Here is a 20,860-nt window from a genome sequence, read left to right on the forward strand (position 1 = left end):
TGAAACAAGGAGACTGAGAGGCAGTTGCTGTTCTCTAATCTCTCTAACTGAGAGGCCATTATGTTGTCTGACCTCTCTCCTCTTTCCTCTTTCCTCTGCCTCCAATTTATCTCATTCACAATCCACAACACCTGTGTCAGAAAAGGCTGCCTTGCAACTCCTTCAGATGTTATGATCCACAGCTATGGAGACTTTCAGAGAATTGATTTGTCCCTTAATATATAGCAAATTTTATAGTTTTAATTTTTAAGCTTTTGTGGACTAATGTATATTGTAGAATTAATTATGGAGAGCAACATATAAACAATCTTTGAAAGAATATATAGTAAATGTATTTTATTAGTAAATCATGAAGCAGGAATTGGAGCAGACAATAGTAATGTTGTAGAAGGAACACCGGGCTTACAGTCAGAGTAAATTTAAGTTTGAATGGTAACACATTATTTCATTTCTCTCAGTTTATTCTCCCTTTGAAAGACATAATTTCTAAGATTGCTTCTAATTCTTAAGTGCAATGATTCTATTCTGCATATCAGACACAAATTTGGCTTATATTAGTTATGTAATATTACATATACATCATCCATGTTATTGCTATACACTTCTGAAGGTATAAATAGTACTTTAAAAAGTTTAAAAAGATGTTGGAAGAATATCAGGAAAATGGCAACCTGAAAGGTTTACAAGCACTACTATTCCATCTTGCTCTCTTCTTCCAACTCTTAGTATATACACAATGATAAAAGAGCTGAAAACAGACAATCCAGCAATGTCAGAAAGAGAAAAAATGTAAAAAGTAAAACACTAAAAAATTATATATATATATGTATATGTATATACATATATATTATATGTTATAAAATATAGATATATACATCACAGATGACATGGATAGAGATAATCTGAGAGCTGGCTCATCTGTATGGAAAGCAAGAAGGAGGGCTTGTCAGCAATCTAGCTGGGAAAGTGAGACAGAATCAAAAAGTGCCAAGGTTGAGAGATTTCTTCTATGTCCAACATGGGAATTGGGTTAGATTTATAATCTATCTGCTAGGGGTTTATTTTTTTAGGAGTTAAAGAGAGGCATTGATTTCATTAACCACTCTTAAGAAGGTGAATGTAGCCCTTAGTTTACCCTTTTCAGAACGAGATAAATCTAAACAAAAAAAAAAAAAAAAAAAAAAAAGAAAGAAAGAAGTTTAGGAGATGAATAGAATTTTGAAAAACTTAGATATGTTAGATTTCTAGAGAATATTGAATAGGAATAGAAAAAATATATACATAGTTAAGTGGTATGTGGTACTAACACAAAAACTGATTATGGATTAGATCTTAAAAAATTGACAAGCAAATTAGAATATAAGAAACAATAATTCATCCTTTTTTGGTCATAATGCAAGAAAGAATACATTCACTAAAGATCCTTTGAAACATAAATTAAAAATTGGTTGAAAACTAATTTAATCTTTAAAAACGAGTAGATCAAAAGACATAACAATAATGAGATGGCCTATCAAAATTTGTAGGATATTGTTAAAGCAGTACTTAGGGGAAATTTTATATCTCTAATTTTTTTATTAATAAAAGAAAGAAAGAACAGATTAATTAATTGGTCATACAATCCCACCTATATAGAAAAACAACGAATTCAAATTCCCCAATTAAACATAAAAATAAAAAAATCTTGAAGAAAATCAAAAGAAAGTTTAACAAAATTGAAGGTAAAAACACTGAACTAATAAATAAAATAAAGAATTGTTTTATTTGTCTTAAAAAACACTATAAAATAGATAAAATATTGGCTCATTTTATTTAAAAAATAAAGAAAAAGAACAAAATAACAGTATCAAAAATTTAAAAAGGTGAACAAGCAAAGAAATAATTTATTTTTTAATGTTTTTAATGTAAATAAAATAAAATAACAACAATAAATAAATACAAATAAAATAACTACATTATATTAAATAAAATAAAAATAATTATTAGGCACAATTTTGTCTGTTTACAACTATTAAAACAGATAACTTAAATGAAATAAAAATTTCAAAAATATAAATTTCTCTGATAAACAGAACAGGAAATAGAAAACTTAAATAATCTTATATTGGAAAAAGAAATTGATAAGTTATAAATGTGTTTTCTAAGAAATGATCTCATGACCAGCCAGATTTACATGTAAATTCTAGGAAACATTTCAAGAACAATTAATTTCAATATGATCTGAAAAAAATAGGTAAAAGAATCCTACAATATTCTTTCTATGATACAAATGTGATCATTATCCCTAAACCAATGAGTTAAAATAGAGAATAAAAACTATAGACCAATTTCTTTATTACTAAGGCAAAAAATTTAAGTAAAATGCTAGCAAGAGGATTATAGCAATATATCACAAAGATTACATACAGTAAAACTGTATACTAACAAAAATCATATTATCATTTCAATAGATGTAGAAAAGGCTTTTCATAAAATACAGCACCCATTTTTGTTAAAAACACTAGAGAGCACAAGACCAAATACTTTTCCTTAAAAATGATAAGAAATATCTAATACCAAGATCAAGTGTTAACTTAAATAAGTGTAAGTTAGAAACCTTTCTAGTAAAATCAGAGACAAAACAAAGATATTTGTTATCATCATTGCTTTTCATATTGTACCAGAAATGTTAGCTGTAGTAATAAAACAATAAGCAAGGAAAAAAGGAAGCAAAATTATCACTTTTTCTGGATATGATCATTAATTCAGAGAGCCATAGAGAGCCAACTAAAACTGATCAAAATAATTAAAAATTTTAGTAGTTGCAAGATAAACCTTCATAAACCATCAGAATTTTGATATATTACCAACAAAATTCAGCAGAGAAATATTAAAAAGCCATTTTAGTTTAAATAACTATAAATAGCATCACATATCTGCCAAGACACCCAGGACTTTTGTGAACACGATTACAAAATACAATTACAAGTAAAGAGAGATGTAAATAATTAGAGAAACATTAATTACTAATGGATAGGCGAGACCCTGCAGTAAAACAATTATACTATTTAAATTTATTTGTTTATTCAGTGTCAAACAAAAATTAGCACAGAAAAATAATGTAATATTTCTTTGGAGAAACAAAAGATCAAGAATATCAAAGAAATCAATGAAAAACAAAAACAAAAACAAAACAAAATGGAGCTTGGAAGTCAGTACTAGGTCCAAACTATATTACAAAACTGCAATTATCAAAAAGTTTGATATTAGATAAGAAATGGAAATCAGTGGAAAAAATTGGGTCCACAATATACAAAAGCAAATGAGTGTAAAAATGGGGACAAAAGCTTTGCAGCAAGAATCTTTGATAATGGTTTCATTATGAAATATATAGTGAATTAAGTCTAATTTGCAAAAATAAGGGGCATTAAAAATTATCAAATGATGTGAGTGGGAAGTTTTCAGTGGAAAAAATGCTCTCCATCATTAATAATTGGAGAAATATTGAAATTATATTGAGAAATATAAATTAAGCCAGCTCTCAAGTACCACATCACATCCATCATATTGAGTAAAATGACAAAAAATGGAAATGACAAATACTGGAAGGGATATGGGAAAATAGGCACTCTAATGCACTGTAATAAAAGAGCATTCTGGTAGGAAATTTGGAACAAGGCTTTCAAAATGTGCATATTCTGTGAAGGAAATCCAAGAAAGAAGGAAAAGGATTGATATGTACAAAAATATTTATAGTAACTCTTTTAGTGATTCCAAAGATTGGAAACTGAAGGGATGGTCAGCAATTTGGAAACTGCAGAAAGACTATTACAGGATGAATGTGATGGAACACTATTTTACTTTTAGGAATAATGAGGGGGAAGCTTTCAGAAAAGCTTGGGATACCTGACTGATGCAAAATGAAGTGAGAAAAAAATTAAAACTTTTATTAAAAATTCTACTTTTTTCTTGATTTTTTTTTTGAAGTATAGAATAATATAGTGATAAATTACTAGGGTTGCACTGAAGAATTCCTCTTCTAAACCTGTCTCTTAGGTAGCCATGGGTCTATGAAATCATAACCCTTAGGTGTGAACTGTTATTTTTAGGTACTATCAGTGTGTGTATGTGTGTGTGTGTGTGTGTGTGTGTGTGTGTGTGTGTAAAATACCATATATATAAATAAAATCACAAATGCATGTCTTCATTTGTAGTTGAACCTTCCAAATTTGCGGAAACTTCTTTCTTTTACATATCATTGTGATAAACAAACTGAGCAAAATTCATACTCATTTTCTGAATCTAGGGAAACTTAGAGTTACTTTGTGTTTTATTTGCAGAACGGCGTTCAGAAAGTCTATATATGTTGGGAGAATCTCAGCCTCAAGGTACAATCCACTGTTTGCACTGAAGAAGCTGCTGTAGAGACTAGGAAATGCTGACACCTCAAATGGATCCTGTGGAACTGCAGAAAATCAATATCCAACTTGATGACAAAAGCAGTAGTGGAGAAAGTGTCCCAGACAGCTATATTGAGATGGTAAATTCAGTAAAGACCCCTATTAAAAGGTATGTCATTGACAATAATCAGGAGCTATGTGAAAACTAGAGAACAATGTTTATGGATATTGGAAGCCGGGGGTTTGTTTGGAAGGTTCATCTCCATTATCTGCCTGTATTATAGAAACATAGATTTTTGTGGGTCTTACCCCTGTAGACTTTCCTGCATACTAGAGAAACTAGACCTTCAGATTTAAAAAATCTATGATTACACAGTTTGTTTTCTCCATCAACACAGATCAAAACATTTCCAGATCTTTTTCAATAGTTAATGAACTACTGTGGCTCGAATCAATTATCATAAATGGCCATGTGTTTCCATAAGCAGGCTCATCGTTAGTCTACTTTGCCAGCACCAATTCTAAGGCATTTTAACTCTGATGGGATCTATCAGAATAGGTACTATTCTGAAATAAACTTCCAAAACCTTGATATTACAATGAAGCATCAAAATAGAATTCTTTTCTTGCTTAATCAAAATATTTTACTTACTTAATCACATATGTAAAACACTTGATAAAAGATTTTAAAATTACTTAGGGAAAAGAACATTGTCAGCTATATAAAACAAAATCAGAATATAGCTTTAAATTCTGTGCTTAGATCAGGATTCAAGTGCCAGATCTGTCACTTATAAATTACATAAAATTGATAAATTCCCATAATGTCTCTAAATTGGTCTCAGTGTCTTTGGCAGTTATGGCACATGTCCTACCTAATTCAAAGGATTCAGGGAAATTAAGTAGCTTGCCTATGATCAGCTCCTGAATCAGAGCTGGGATTTGAACCAGGTCATTATCTTTCCTGCAATCTTTCTCTTATAATAGAAAATATATATTAACTAAAACCTAATCATTAATATTTGGCTCAAGAAGAGAGGGGAAATTGGAGGAAGGTGGTATCCCAGGGAAATATTTGTTCCCATATGGAAAGGTGAACAACTAAGATTAATGGAATATATAATCAGAAGTACAACTAAGAATTGTATCATTTGGGATGAAAACATTGAGAGGGATGAGTAGAGGTAGTAAATAACGTTGATTAAAAGAGATAATACAAGCATGGATGCAATTACATAGAAAAAGTATTGCCTTATTGTGATGACCACATATTTAAAATCAGCCGGAGTCAGGAATTCAGGTTAAGGGAAAAATCTTCAATCTTTATTCGGTATAGAGATGAAGAAGGATTGTGATAGCAATAGGGGCAGCTGCGACAGGAAGCCAGCTAGCAGAGGGGGATTGGAGGTGAAGGGCAGTCGCGATAGCAATGTGAGCAGCTGTGTCAAGACACCAGCCAGCAGTCTCTCTTTCTACTTCCCTTTCCATTCCCCTGCCTCCACCCACCAAAATCATCATTTCCTATGCAACACATCAGGACTTGCACAAAGAGTGGGCGGGGGCCATTCTTTCTCCAAGTATATATATTAATAGAGTATGGTCCAATTACTATTTAGCCTCATGTGCTTGGGACCTCAGTGTATCAACTCAAGCCTCAGTCCATTTCATTTCCCACTTTCTTTTGTTTTAGAACACAGGAGGTCATGCCATCCCTGACTCCTCAGGGAGGTCAAAGCCCCCAAAGGGAGGTGATCACACCCTCCCTGACTTCTCAGGAAAGGAGGTGAAAGCACCGAAAAGGAGGTGATCACGACCTCCCTGACTTCTCAGGATGGGAGATGAAAAGCACCAAAAGGAAGTGGGGGTTGCTAGTGGGGTTCTGGGTTGAAGGGTTTTATTAGAAACAGGTCTGCATAAACCCATCAGCATGAGAGGTATTACAGAAGCACATAGCAATAACACAGAGGCTATTAGTGACAACCCTCCCCACAGTCAGTGCAGGCTTGATGTGGTGTAACAAAGATGAATTGTACACACAAGTAATGGTATAACAAATAATATAAATCAACATGGTGTTGTAAAAGATTGCCAGAAGTTCTAGAAGGAGGGTATGTAAACAGCAGTCACACATACATCTTCTTCAGCAGCCAAGAGATAGTCCAAAACCAATCTATTGTCCATTGCTTCACATGTCAGGGAATCCAATGATCCCCCCAAGTTTTTGAAGTCTTACAAAAGTCTTTTTATATGTTAGGGAACCCAATGATTCCAGCAGATTTTGAAGTCCTGCAACAATCTTAACATTTCTCAGAAAATCCAATGATTCCTGAGGGTTTTCAAGTCCTACAACAATCTTATCATGTCTCAGAGAATCCAATGATTCCTGAGGGTTTTCAAGTCCTACAACAATCTTATCATGTCTCAGAGAATCCAATGATTCCTGAGGGTTTTCAAGTCCAACAATTTTCTATGTCCATGAGTCAAACACCATGACTGCCATGCTCTTTCAATGGTGAGCACAATCAGCAACAGAACCACCTGATATTTCTTGGGTCTTCTTCGTTTCAAGGGTCTGCTCCGTCTCTCTGCGACGGACAAGGCGAATACAGCTTGTTGGCACCTATCTGATTCCTTCTCATCTTGTAAAAATACAAACAAACCCTCTTCCCCAAGCAGTTAACCTATCTAATTTCCTTCTATTTACCACTTTCTGGATCTCTCCACATCACCTGGTGATTATCTAAAGATAGTGGAGTTGTTAGTTAAAGATAGTGCCCTGTTGTGTTATAAGGCCTGTAACCTCCCTAATTGTAATCCTGATTGCTTTTTTGTTGATTGATGACATCAGATTCCTGAATTTCTAAAGACTCTCTGGGAGAAACCTCAGTTGCTATCATGCCCCACCTATCTTTTGATTGATACCTTGGAGCTGGGCCCTGCCTCTCATTTCTCTGGATCAATCTACATTCAGAGGCCTAGTGAAAGCCTCAGTTACATTTTGGACATGGAGTTTTGGGTTTTATTCTCTCACTCTGTCTTCTCATTCTATCTCCATATCTACAATGAGCTCTCAAATGTCCAACTTTTCTACACTGAAAGCATCTACGAGTTTCTCTAGAATTCCTTTGCCAAGAAGGACCCTATCTTCCCATGTTGGGATCTTGGGAAGTCTGCATCAGGCTATAAAAGGCATTTGTGCCCACTGTGGCACAGCGTCTTATGAGCTCTTCTAAAGGAGCATCCTTGTGCAGTCCTAATATAATTCTTCTGCAAACCTCATTAGCATTTTCCTTAGCAAGTAGCCTTATCAAAATGTCTGTTACTGCATTTTCCCCATTAGTTCTTGTGATAATTGTCTGCAAATGTTCCACAAATTCAGCAAAGGGTTCATTTGGCCCTTGTGTTATTTTTGTGAAGGCCTCACCTTTGTCATCTTGATTGTTGAGAGAAGCCCACACTTTGATAGCATTAGCAGCAATTTGCTCATATGCTGCTATGGAATAATTAATCTGTACTGCAATGTCTGCATAAGGACCTACACCTGTTAGTAGGTCACAGGTGATTGCAGCATGAACTCCACTTTGACTATTTTGTTGGGCTTGTATCCTACAGAGCTCACTATATTCAGAAAGCCACAAGTAGTTTTGTCCAGGTTCTAGGCATATCCTTGCTATAGATTTCCAGTCATTAGGGATCAAGATTTCAAAAGCCAAATTCTGCAATAACATCTTAACATAAGCTGATGTAGCCCCATAAAGAGTGCAAGCCTTTTTCAGGTCTTTGAGGATTTCTATAACAAAAGGAGCGTGTTTTCTACTTTCTTGACCTGAAGAATTAAAATTGAATTACAGGAAAAATGTGGTGTTGAAATTCCAATATATTTCTCCCTTCTTCTTTGGCCTTAACTAGTCCCTTTTGCAATCTAGTCATAGGAGCGGCTAGATGCTGGGCGGGGGGGGGGGGGGGGGGGGAAAGGTGGGGGGAGGTGCTGGTGCTGTCACTGCCCCCCTCCCCACTACTCCTCCTTCCTCCATCCCAGAGGGTGGAGTTGATGGAGGGGAGTCAATTACCTGCTCCTTAGGTGGGGCTGAAGCTGCCTCAGATTCACCCCACCCTTGAGCCTCACTTAAGTCTCCATGCCCTGTGGGGATATGGTCATTAATCTATTCTTTGTCTTCCTCCTTTATCTCAGGTTTCCCCATTTGGCTATTCCTAGAGTTTTTTCCTTTTCTTCTATAACTTAAACGGTTTCTTAAGGCCAACTGTATTATATTGTATAAATAGAATGCCTCAATGGAAATTGAATGAGGACCGTTTTCGTTGTAATATGAGGAGAGCTGTTGCCCAATTAATGTCCAATTATCTGGAGAGATTTGCTCTTCCTCTAAGAACCAAGGGGAGGTGCATTTTAATGTACCCAGAAATCTAGCTGCCTGTTCCCAAGTTATAAGTAGCCCTTGATCTTCTATCAGCTTAAGCATGCTTTCTATAGCGCCACTCCTGGGTGGGGTTGGGGGTGGGGGAATTGGGGTGGGGGATGGATAATCTTTAGCTAGGATCTGTCCCTTTTCAGCCAAAAAAAGGTTATTAGTTTAGTCTTTAAGAAAATAAGTTCTCTGTTTGTCTATTATACTCACCTAAGTTCCTGGTCACTGGAGACTTCTTCAGTGAAAGTAGGGTCCTTGGTTCCCACACTTGGGTGCCAAATGTAATGACCGCATTTTTAAAATCAGCTGGAGTCAGGAATTCAGGTTAAGGGAAAAATCTTCAATCTTCATTCTCAGTAGAGGTGAAGAAGGATTGCGATAGCAATATGGGCAGCTGCGACAGGAAGCCAGCTAGCAGAGGGGGTTCGGAGGTGAAGGGCAGTGGAGATACCAATGCGAGCAACTGTGTCAAGATGCCAGCCAGCAGTCTCCCTTTCCACTTCCTTTTTTCACTCCCTTGCCTCCACCCACCAAAGACGTCTTCCTATACAACACATCAGGACTTGCACAAAGAGTGGGCGGGGGCCATTCTTTCTCCAAGCATATATATTAATAGAGTATGGTCCAATTACTATTTAGCCTCATGTGCTTGGGACCTCAGTGCATCAACTCAAGCCTCAGCCCATTACACCTTATCTCCCAGAAGGTATATTTATGCTCCCATAGGGGTTGGATGATACACTTAAGGAAAAGACTTACTTTGGATGTAAAGAATTTGGATTTGTGTCATATATGTATGATGTGAAGTTACTATTTCTCTATACTGAAAGTTAAACGAAGAGACTTTATCAGTGCTAAGTAAGGGCCAAGCATATATTAATAAGGTATATCATATAAAAATACCACTTATCAAGCTGGGGCTAATGATAATTAAGTAATAAAGATTCTAAATTTATTCTGAACTTTCTAAATGACTTGGGATTCTTTTAATGTCAATTGTTCTTTTCAATACCTCTTTCCTCATTTTATTATTTAGCTTGTCTATGAAATAAATATACTTCCCAAGCATTTGTTGAAATGTTGTTTTGTTTTTTCTTCTTTTTTCTTGTTTGGGTTTAGTCAATTTGCTAACAGTGATGATGAAAGCCAGAAGTTTCTGACAAATGGACTTCTAAGTAAAAAGAAGTTGGTAGACTATGATGAAGAACACGTAAGTTAATTCATGCTTTTAAGCACATAAAAACAGGAATTGAGGATGTCAGGTCTGTCTGAAGCTCTGTGGGAAAAACAATATGACTGAAATTTTCCAAAGCTTTCATCAGCACATTCTTTGTTTATTCAGGTCTTCATTGGAATAAAGACTTGTTTTTTTTCCTGTTCACCATATGTCTGTATAATTCATTTGTGATGTTAGTTGTTTTGTAAAGAAAAAGAAAATTACCGTAACCCAAATGTAAACTGAAATCATACTTAAGGCTCCAGTTTTTCTCCATTATATCATATGAAATATTTTCTATATTCAGATCCTATTGATATTATACTTAAGATTCTATATTTCACTTTATTAGAGCAAAAGACAAATACATATGCATATTATATATATTATATCTAATGATGTAAACAAAATATACATACATAGAAATAAATCTACATATATAAATATATATCCAAAAATCACATGGTTTTGTTCCTAGCAATTCTATCTTGGTTAGACCTCAGACTTTCCATCAGCAAAGATATGGGAAAATTATGAGAATGCTAGCAATTAAAATGAGGCTGCCTTTCACAAGTGTTTAATTAGAATGGTCACTTTTTTTTCAAGCATCCTGGAACCACATCCTTTGGAATGTCATCATTCAACCTCAGTAATGCCATTATGGGGAGTGGAATCTTAGGGCTGTCATATGCCATGGCCAACACTGGGATAATACTTTTTATGTAAGTGTCCAATACATGTATTATGTTTTTCAATTATTCAGTTAAAATGATCTTTAAATGAAGGATATGCATATATATCTATATATTTACAAGGTATCCAAAAAACTATATCACTTTTACCATCTCTTTATTAATTGAAGTAGTTGAATAATGCAAAAGTGAAACCAGTAGAATGTATGAGCAAGGAACTTTTCTTCAAATCCTTATAACTCAACATGGTACCTTGAACTTAGCAAAAAGTAATAATTAATGTTGAAACTTGTTTGGAAATAAAAGATGAGAAAATATGCTTCCCTCCCTTCTTTTCAGAGTTTATGGTTGCAGGATGTCATATTTGATGCATAGTTTTGCTGAACTACTTTTTCTTTATTTTTATAGGAATAACTCTCTGGGTAGGAAATAAGAGAGGGATATATTTAGAAATAAAAGTTATGTAAAAACAAAATACAAATAATTTTAAGTGTTTATTAAATTAATTACTTAAAAGTATATTATTAGGCATAGGTTCTAATCACTGGAAGGAAGACAAAACATATGTTGAGTTCATGTGCAGGATAACGACCCAAAGTCCTAAGAATGTCTCTATAGAATAGATGTCCAAAGGTCCTGCATTGGCAGATTAGATCGAATTGACCAGGAGTCTAGAGGGCAGAGTTTCAGGATTAATGGGAATAGCATAAAAGTATGAGAAAATGCGATAGTCTTCTGCTTTGTCAGAAAGATTGTGGTTGGTGATTTGTAGGTCATCTAAATGATGTAAGTAGTCATCCTGCTCTTCCAGACCCCCAAATGAGTGGGAAAAAGAAAGAATAGAAGAATGGTGTTTCTTCTGGTCACTCATATTGCCCTCAAGGTCCTGAAAGCTGAGGACATGAGGAAGGGCAAATGGAGAAGATCTATTTCAGTCTATATAGGCTACCTTGGTAATATTAAAGTTGTTCTGAATTCTCTCATCAGAGAGGAAGTAAAAAGAGCATTATATTTGAAAAAAGAAAACCTGGTTTCTAATCCTAGAATTGATATTTATTGCCTATGTGTTCTTAAAAATTGTTCAGCTTCTTTGGGTCCTAATTTCCTCATGTGTAAAATTGACTGAGTTGCAATAAATGACCCCTGAGGTCTTTCTTCTCTTTAAATCTATGAGTCTATGAACTGGAAAGCAGAATATGGCCTTTCCATTCTATTAAGAGCAGTTTCACAAAGCAGTTAGTTGTCCCATGGTAATTATAAAAAGAGAAAAAAAAATACCTGGGCTATCCATGAAAACTTATTTCTAACACCTCCATTTCCTTATTTGTGAAATAGATTTGATAATACTTGCAACTATCTACCTCATAAGATTTCTATAAGTTATTTTAAAACAACACAGTCACTATTGGTGATGCTTTCTAAGCCTTATGGATATGTGTGACTTAATTTTTCTGTGATTCACATGAAGTTCTTACCAAACAATCCTCATTTTACCTACACAGTCACAATCTATTTATTAATTCTTTGTTTAAGATTTTTAGAAAGTGATTGAGAAAAGATTAATAATATAGTTTAATCTGAAAACTTGTTGCGCATACAACCCTTCTCACCTCCCAGGAGAATCTGTTGTTAAACAACCACTAATACACTCTACTTATACTTTGTTTTAGGTAGTGCATCTGCAACCACATTGGTATTTTTTGAATAGCAGTGAATGCTGAATTCACAAATAGAAAGCTTTTGTTAGAAACTAAAGAAGAAAAAAAAAAAAAAAAACCATGGTAACCAAATGAGCCAATACTACTTTGAAGCTGAACTTGATCTAGTGATTGAATAGGACAGCTAATTTATTCATACATTCAATATACTGGTAGAAAATTTTACTTTTTATCTGTTTTTTTTTTTTTTTTTTTTTTGTGCTGAGGCTGGATTTGAACTCAGGTCCTCCTGACTTCAGAACCAGTACTCTATCCACTGAGCCACCTAGATGCCCCCTGTTCAATTTTTAAAAATAAAATTCAGTGTTTTAGTAGTGAGTTTAATTCTCCTACTTTAATTCCCCAATGTATGCTATGCACTTTGCATTTATGATATAGTTAGATTGATTATATCTTGTTTATTGCTCTTTTCCTATCCTTTATTATACTCCTAGAATCATGCTTCTTACTGTGGCTATATTATCCCTCTATTCAGTTCATCTTTTACTGAAGACAGCCAAAGAAGGAGGTATGTAATTAAAATTTGTATTCTTTTTAATACATAGTCTTATTCTTTGATTTATTCTTGAAAGAATTTTTGATCCCAATATATGCTAATTTTATTTGTTTTTTTATTATGTTTTATTTTCAACGACAATGACCAGCTTTTAAAGATTTTTGGCCAAGTTAATGGACTTATTAAGATCGAAAAGAAATAAAGGGGGTTACTTTTAGATTACATACATAAATTTTTAATTTTTTGAATTTTTAAATTTTTCCCAATTTATCTTAAGATTGATTTTTGAACTACTATCTCTGTTGAAGATTAATTATTGTTATTTATACTGAAATTTCTTGTTTTACTTCTGTTTTATTGTGAATAGAGGCTCCATAGTGGAAAGAGGATTGGATTTGCAGTCAGAGGACTCAAATTTAACTCTTTCCACTGTTAAAGCTAGATAGTATAATAGACACAGTGCTGGATTTGGAGTCAGGAAGACCTGAGTTCAAATTCAACCTTAGACATTTTTTGGCTGTCTGATCTTGCACAAGCCACTTGATCATTGTTATTTAGCCTTACTTTATTCATCTGAAAAATGGGGATAACAGTGGCACATTTCCTAGGGTTATTGCAAATATAAAATGAAATAATCTTTGCAAAGCACTTAGCAAACTTTAAAATACTACTACCACTACTATGACTGTCGCTGTTGCTGCTATTACTACTACTACTACTTTTACTGTTACTACTGTTGCTGCTATTCTACTTTTACTACTACTATTGTTGCTACTGGTGTTGCTGCTGCTACTACTACTACGATGATGATGATGACTATTATTGCTATTACTACTACTACTATTACAATTACTATTACTGTTACTACTACTACTATTACTGTTACTACTACTGCTATTGCTACTACTATTACTACTATGACTATGACTACTATTACTATTACTACTACTATTATTACTACTGCTACTACTACAATTACTATTACTACTGCTACTACTACTACTACTAGAACTACTATTATTACTACTACTATTACTAGGATTACTATTACTGTACTACTACTGCTGCTGCTGTTTCTACTACTATTAGGGCTGCTACTACTACTACAGCTACTATTACTATTACAATTATTTTTACTGTTATTACTGCTGCTGCTGCTGCTACTACTATTACTACTGCTACTACTGCTACTACTAGGACTACTATTACTATTACTACTACTGTTACTATTAGAATTACTATTACTGTTACTACTGCTACTGCTGTTGTTACTACTACTATTACTATTGCTACTATTATGACTACTATTACTATTATTACTACTGCTACTACTACTACTATGAGAAATATTACTCCTACTACTACTCTTACTGTTACTACTGCTGCTGCTGCTATTATTACTACTACTACTATGACTAGTATTACTGTTACTACTGCTGTTGCTGCTATCACTACTATTACTACTATGACTACTGCAACTACTATTACTATTACTACTGCTGCTGCTGCTGCTACTATTACTACTACTATTACTATTACTTATATTACTGTTACTACTGCTGCTGCTACTACTAATATTACTGCTACTACTACTATTACTGTTACTACTGCTGCTGTTGCTACTATTACTATTACTATCACTACTACTATTACTGTTATTACTGCTGCTGCTACTACTACTATTACTATTACTGCTGCAATTGCTGCTACTAAGCTACTAATGCTGGTCTTGTTGGTGCTACTATTATAATTACTACTATTACTATTGCTGCTGCTAGTGCTGCTGTTAGACTTTATTAACTGTATGACATTTGGCCAATTATTTCTTTTTTTCTGGCCCTCAGTTTCCTAATACATAAGTGTGTTTAATAGTTTTCTTTAAACTCTTTATACATGATATAAAGTTGCACTATAGAAATGTTTTGAGGATGAGACTAGACTTTGGCTTTTGTTGGTATATTCTTAATGATCAAGATACAGTCTTAGAACTTCGCCTAAGCCACTGAGAAGTTACTAAATGATTTACACAGTAGTTATCAGAAGCAGGAAGTCAACCTAGGTCTTCCTGACATTGAAGTCAGCTCTCTATTACGTCATGATGTCTCTATAGAAATGTCTTATATGAATAAAAAGTGATTAAAATATTTCATTAAGCCTTCCTTCCTTACTTCCTTCCTCCCTCCCTCTCACCTTTTTTCTTTCTTTCTTTCTTTCTTTCTTTCTTTCTTTCTTTCTTTCTTTCTTTCTTTCTTTCTTTCTTTCTTTCTTTCTTTCTTTCTTTCTTTCTTTCTTTCTTTTTTTTTTTTCTTTCTTTCTTTCTCTTTCTTTTTTTACATACAGGCTCATTAATTTATGAGAAGTTAGGGGAAAAAGCATTTGGATGGCCTGGGAAAATTGGAGCTTTTGTCTCCATTACAATGCAAAACATTGGAGGTAAGACAAATGACAAAATATTTACTACATGAGAAAATTTACATTCAATTGACCAGCACATCAGAATTATTTTGATCTATATTGCATAAATGGAAAGGGCACAAATTTACTTAAGTGCCCTTCTTGTCTTTTACCTTTATTCTTGCTTTCCCCCTTTCTCTTCTATCTACCTCTCTCTCCCTTCCTTCCCTCTCCCTGTTTTCTTTCCTTCTCTGTCTCTGTCTTTCTTCTTTCTTTTTCCTCCCTGGCTCTCTATCTCTGTGTCTGTCTGTCTGTCTTTAATTCTTACTGTCTCTCTTTTTCTTCCCTATACTTAAAATATGCACAGATGAAATGTCATTAAAAGCAACCAGATTTAAATACTAGTGTTTCAAATCCTAGCTTTGAATTGACTTTTATTTAAAAAATATATATATGTGCATACTATTATTTTCCATTTACTGCAAATATGATACATTTATCTATAAAGAAAGCTTAGCACTAAATATAATTTATAACTGAAAATTTTAGGCATAGCTGGGGATTAAGGTTGTGTTTTTGGAACTAGACCTCTGAAGCTGATTCATATAGCACTAGAAAAAGAGTTTGAAAAACAAAATTATATGAGAGATAGCTGGAAATAGTTTGCTTTAAGATGCTCTATCTCTGGGTACCTGAGCACAAGGTTCAAATGCAAATTCAATCTCTAAAGCTTCCATTACCCTTCTAGAAGATGTACTCAGAAGATTTGTGTCTTCATCTTTCTTCAACTTGCCACTTTTAGCTGCAGCAAATTCCTTGGGGAACTTAGGGATTCTGATATTTATTCCCATTATGACATTCCAATATAAAAAACGAGGAAAGCAGATTTTGGACTTTATGTTTGTTTGTTTGCAGGAACCTTAGTTTCTTCTGCTCCTCCTAGTAATGTTTAGAAATTATGTCGTAATTCTAGTAATTTTTTGAAACAGAAAATACTGGGTAAAATATTCAGATAAGGAAAGTTGATTTCCTTTTCTATATATGTTATGCTGATAGTGCAGTATTAGATAGTATTTGGAATCAAAAATACAAATATTCCATTCATCTTGTTAATATTTACACCAAATCCATATAAGTCAAATAAACTGACTAGCTTATATTTGGTGCTTTTTTATTTTTTTTTAAAAAAGAATAATTACCAAGAATTTAATGGCATAGTTTCATGATTAACTCAATTTTTCTCAATATCCAAAATAATTGGTCATTTGACTTTGGGCAAATCATTTTGGGGAAATATTGTTTATGTTTGAGAAGAGAGTCAGAATGGCTCAATGGTAAGAGGGATGATTAAATAGTCCTAGGAGGGGGCAGTTTGCCAATTCCATAGGACAAGTGCTTCTTCCGTTTTTAGAGGAGTCTGCAAACTTTTTGATTACACTTCTAAAATTTTTTACATTGAGCATATTTACCCAATATACATATACTTAACAATTTATACATTAATGTACCATTAAAATAAACATTATATACACTATAATATTCAATTTGCCAAGTAGGATGAGATAATATTAGATTCTAATTTCAATAGGGAGCCAGCAGAGTTTATTGAGTAGGATAGTAACATGTTTAGACTTGTACTTTAGTAAAACCACTTTCATAACTATGTGAAGGCTATTACCAATTAGAAGACTATTGCAATAATCAAGATGAGAAGGGATCAGAATCTGAATGAGAGTGTTGATTGTGTGTCTAGAGAGGAAAAGATGATGTGAGAAATGCTTGGATGTATGCAGTGAGGCAAAATGAGGATTTATTATGTCAAGAGGATGGATCTGGGTGACCATAATGTTGGCAAATCTTCAGTAATATTAGGGAGATTTGGCAAATTGGTAAGATAATGTAATGATATGTGTGATGAAGTTCACAAAAAATCAATATCTGTTGAAGTGAGTCTCAGGTGATTAGATCAACAAACATTTAATAAATAATCACTATGTATTTGGTCAGTAACACTATATGTTAGTCACTGTAAGATTCACTCTTTTCCACCCAAAGAAAGGAAAAGACATTGTTCTTTCTCTTGCATCACTGCTCCAGAGGACAGAACCCCCATGAGGGATATTTATTGTAACAAAAAAAATCATCTAGAGAGGAGGTAAATAGACTGGAAGGAGTTGATGATATAATTTATCCAATGGCACCTGAACAGTTGCTACTATGAGTGCCTGAGTAAGTTTAGAATATTATTGCCTTAAAGAGCTGATGCTTTTTTTTTAAGTCAGAAGAGGGAGATTGGAAGCTTGAATAGTAAAAGAATGAGACAGAGGAAGGGATTATTAGAGATAAGCTCCCAAATTGAATACTGGGATGAGGGTAAAATGTATCTCCTTCCAACTGATTGATTATAGGGTCCTTGGGATCAGATTATAGTCTCCATTTTGAAGAACACTGATCTAGAGCAAAAAGAAATAGGGACCACTAAAGCATATACAACGATCCTTGTGAGTCACATATTAACTTAGAAAACTGCATATTAATATTATCTATATTTTATAGCATTTGTATTTATTTTATTGAATATTTCCCAATTATATTTTAAGCTAGTTTGGCTTGGATTTAGGCATGTTATGAGCCATATGTTTAATACTTCTGCTCTACAGGACCATGAAGAAAGGTATGGAATATAAATGAAACATCATCTATAATAGGACAGAGCTGTGCTGGTTATAGTTTAGTTCAGTACTTTAGAGTTCAGTACTTCATTTGGGGAGAATATAGCCTCTAGAAATATAAATTACAACTCCTTTATGCCTTAGTAGGGTTCCTCATAAGTTGTCATGACCTAAACTATTAGTATTAGAAAGTGACCAATCTTCTAGAGTTAACCTTTCCAGATTTACCAAGGCTGGTCATCACATAAGTGAAACATAGTATATTACTATCCCTGATAGTTTTTCCAGCAGCAAGAATTATCAGAATTTACAGAATCCTCATATATCATGATAAAATACTAGAGTAGGACTTTAATTTTTGTATGTAACATGTGCTTGATACCATTTCTTATTTCTCTTTAACCTATGCTTTTAATGTCATCTACTGTTCTTCCCTGAAACCTAATGACACTAAGTTGTCCATTTCCCCCTTGTTTTAGCAATGTCAAGCTACCTCTTTATTATTAAATATGAACTACCTGAAGTAATCAGGACTTTCATGGGACTTGAAGAGAATACTGGGTATGTGGTTGTATTTTCTCTATGACTTCAACTAAATCAACCTATTTGACCTTTGTAGCTTCTAGTATAACTTTCTTCTTTTTCTTTTTTAGAGAATGGTACCTCAATGGCAACTACCTCGTTATATTTGTATCTATTGGGGTTATTCTTCCACTTTCTCTTCTTAAAAATTTAGGTAAACTTATTTCCCAACTTAAAGTTTTATCTATATGCTTCTCATAGTTTGATTATGTAGGATGTGCCTTGGCAACAATAATTGACTAAATCTTTTTTCTCCTTTGTCATAGGTTATCTTGGTTATACCAGTGGATTTTCTCTTACCTGCATGGTATTTTTTGTCAGTGTAGTAAGTGATTTCTTGACATATTATCTATGGCTCAATGCAGTATGAATTTTAATATTTTGATTATTTAAATATAATGAAATGAGTCTCACAACTAATAGTTTTTTTTATCATAATTCTGAATGAGGGGAAAAATCTTGTTTGATTTTTGAAACTTGTTTGAAATTTAAAACTAGATGAAGTAGAATAGCAGTGTAATTGCTGAATAACATAATACAGGAACATTGGACATACATCTGTTAAGGCAGAAGAAAGATTTCCAGTCAGTCAGATTTCCTCTTCTTCAGAAAGTGAGAGGCAAGTAATTAGCAACCTCAAAGAAATAGATATAAACCATATCAGCCCCCATGCCTCTGTTGTTGACAAATCAAACATAATACAATTAAATGGAACAGTGCATATGAAATATTTTTTAAAACTCTTGAATAATCTTGTTTCTTCTCTGCTTCCTCTTTCCTTTTCCCTCTCACTACTTTTCTTCTCCTTCCTTCTCTAAGGGTTGATAGATTAACCTCAATCCTTCATTTCTGTTTAATTCATTTTCAATCCATGAGAAGACTTTTTTCCCTTCACATTAATTTTTTAAAAAAGATAGTGGCAATATCTTTACTATTAAGAATGATAGTCTCTAAAACTGCAGCATATAACTCTAAGAATGGTGAAAGACTAGCAGTGGCTTTAGTGAACAAAAATGTCTTGCATACTGACTATGGCTGTTAATAGCAGACCCAAAATGCTGAAGTTGTTTACATTAGGATAGATAATATAAGGTATTAATAAGGAAAATAGGACCCTGAAAATTTTATATTTATCCTTAAACTAAGACTCTCAGCAGTAGCTTTTTTTTTTTAAATAACATATACCATTTTCATCTTTCACAATTTTTATCTCTATTTTTTTTTCATTATCTCCCTCACCCCTTATATTCCAAATTAGGTGATCTATAAGAAATTCCAGATTCCTTGTCCTCTACCTGTCCTGGATCACAATGCTGGAAATATGACATATAACAATACATTTCTGATGCACCTCAAGATGTTACCTAATAACTCTCAGGCTACTGAAGTGAATTTCATGATGGATTATACTAATGGAAATTTTGCAGAACTAGATGAGAAGCAGGTCAAAGATTTCCTTCACAGGAGGGATGTAGACTATGAAGAACAGAGTTTTGACAAATGTCAACCAAAATACTTTGCATTTAACTCACGGGTAAGCAAGATTCTCTAACCTAAATCTCCAACCATTATATGAATGTGACACACTAAGTTTCTTGGCTATGCACTATTGTAAAAGGCTAATCAAAGATTGTTATTTTTGTTTTTCAGACTGCTTATGCAATCCCCATTCTTGCATTTGCTTTTGTATGTCATCCTGAGGTACTTCCAATCTACAGTGAGCTTAAAGAGTAAGGTTGCAATTATTTTAGCTTTATAATTTTATTTGAAAATGTGTTCATCATGTTCCCATGTTCTCATCACACGTTCATCATGTGCCTCTCTGTGGAAACATAATTTTAGTATTTTGCACAGACACTATCTTAAAATAAATCATGAGAACATACTTTAATCAGTGAAGTGCCTGGAAATATAGATAGCTCAGAGCATTTGTGTAATGATAGACAATAACTTACTGATGGTCAGTAATAAGCTTTTTAATTCAACATTTCTCCTTTGGAAATAGTCAAACATCTTGTTCTCTTTTGAACATCATTTTTCTATCAAATGATGTTGCCGGATAGGACTCTCCATTTTTACAAATTGGTTCGTGGTTACAAATTTCCTCATTGAAGACTAGAGTCTTCTTGTTTCTCAAATAGTAAGCACTAGGGCTGATGTGCTAGAAAACATTTGAAATGTCACAAAATCTATAATGAATAAGAAATGAATGATGCTTTTCCCCAGGGTGTCAACATGTGAGAGAGATATACTTCCTTTTTGCATCAGTTGTTGATGCATTTAT

General features: G+C 33.6%; 1 protein-coding gene across 4 annotated transcripts in view; it reads left to right on the top strand.

The window, feature by feature from the left end:
• SLC38A4 (solute carrier family 38 member 4) overlaps positions 1–20,860 on the top strand; it is a 119,850-nt gene that overhangs the window by 82,066 nt on the left and 16,924 nt on the right. For all 4 annotated transcript variants that reach the window (XM_051962854.1, XM_051962856.1, XM_051962855.1 and 1 more), the window contains 10 exons: positions 4,320–4,548; positions 9,926–10,016; positions 10,629–10,744; positions 12,867–12,940; positions 15,269–15,361; positions 18,474–18,555; positions 18,648–18,730; positions 18,843–18,901; positions 19,835–20,110; positions 20,227–20,306. In XM_051962854.1, the coding sequence (XP_051818814.1) occupies positions 4,415–4,548; positions 9,926–10,016; positions 10,629–10,744; positions 12,867–12,940; positions 15,269–15,361; positions 18,474–18,555; positions 18,648–18,730; positions 18,843–18,901; positions 19,835–20,110; positions 20,227–20,306 (1,088 nt within the window). In that variant the 5' untranslated portion in view covers positions 4,320–4,414. The remainder of the gene's footprint in view (positions 1–4,319; positions 4,549–9,925; positions 10,017–10,628; positions 10,745–12,866; positions 12,941–15,268; positions 15,362–18,473; positions 18,556–18,647; positions 18,731–18,842; positions 18,902–19,834; positions 20,111–20,226; positions 20,307–20,860) is intronic.

This window comes from Antechinus flavipes, chromosome 5 (genome assembly GCF_016432865.1).
Source record: "Antechinus flavipes isolate AdamAnt ecotype Samford, QLD, Australia chromosome 5, AdamAnt_v2, whole genome shotgun sequence".
NCBI lineage: Eukaryota > Metazoa > Chordata > Mammalia > Dasyuromorphia > Dasyuridae > Antechinus > Antechinus flavipes.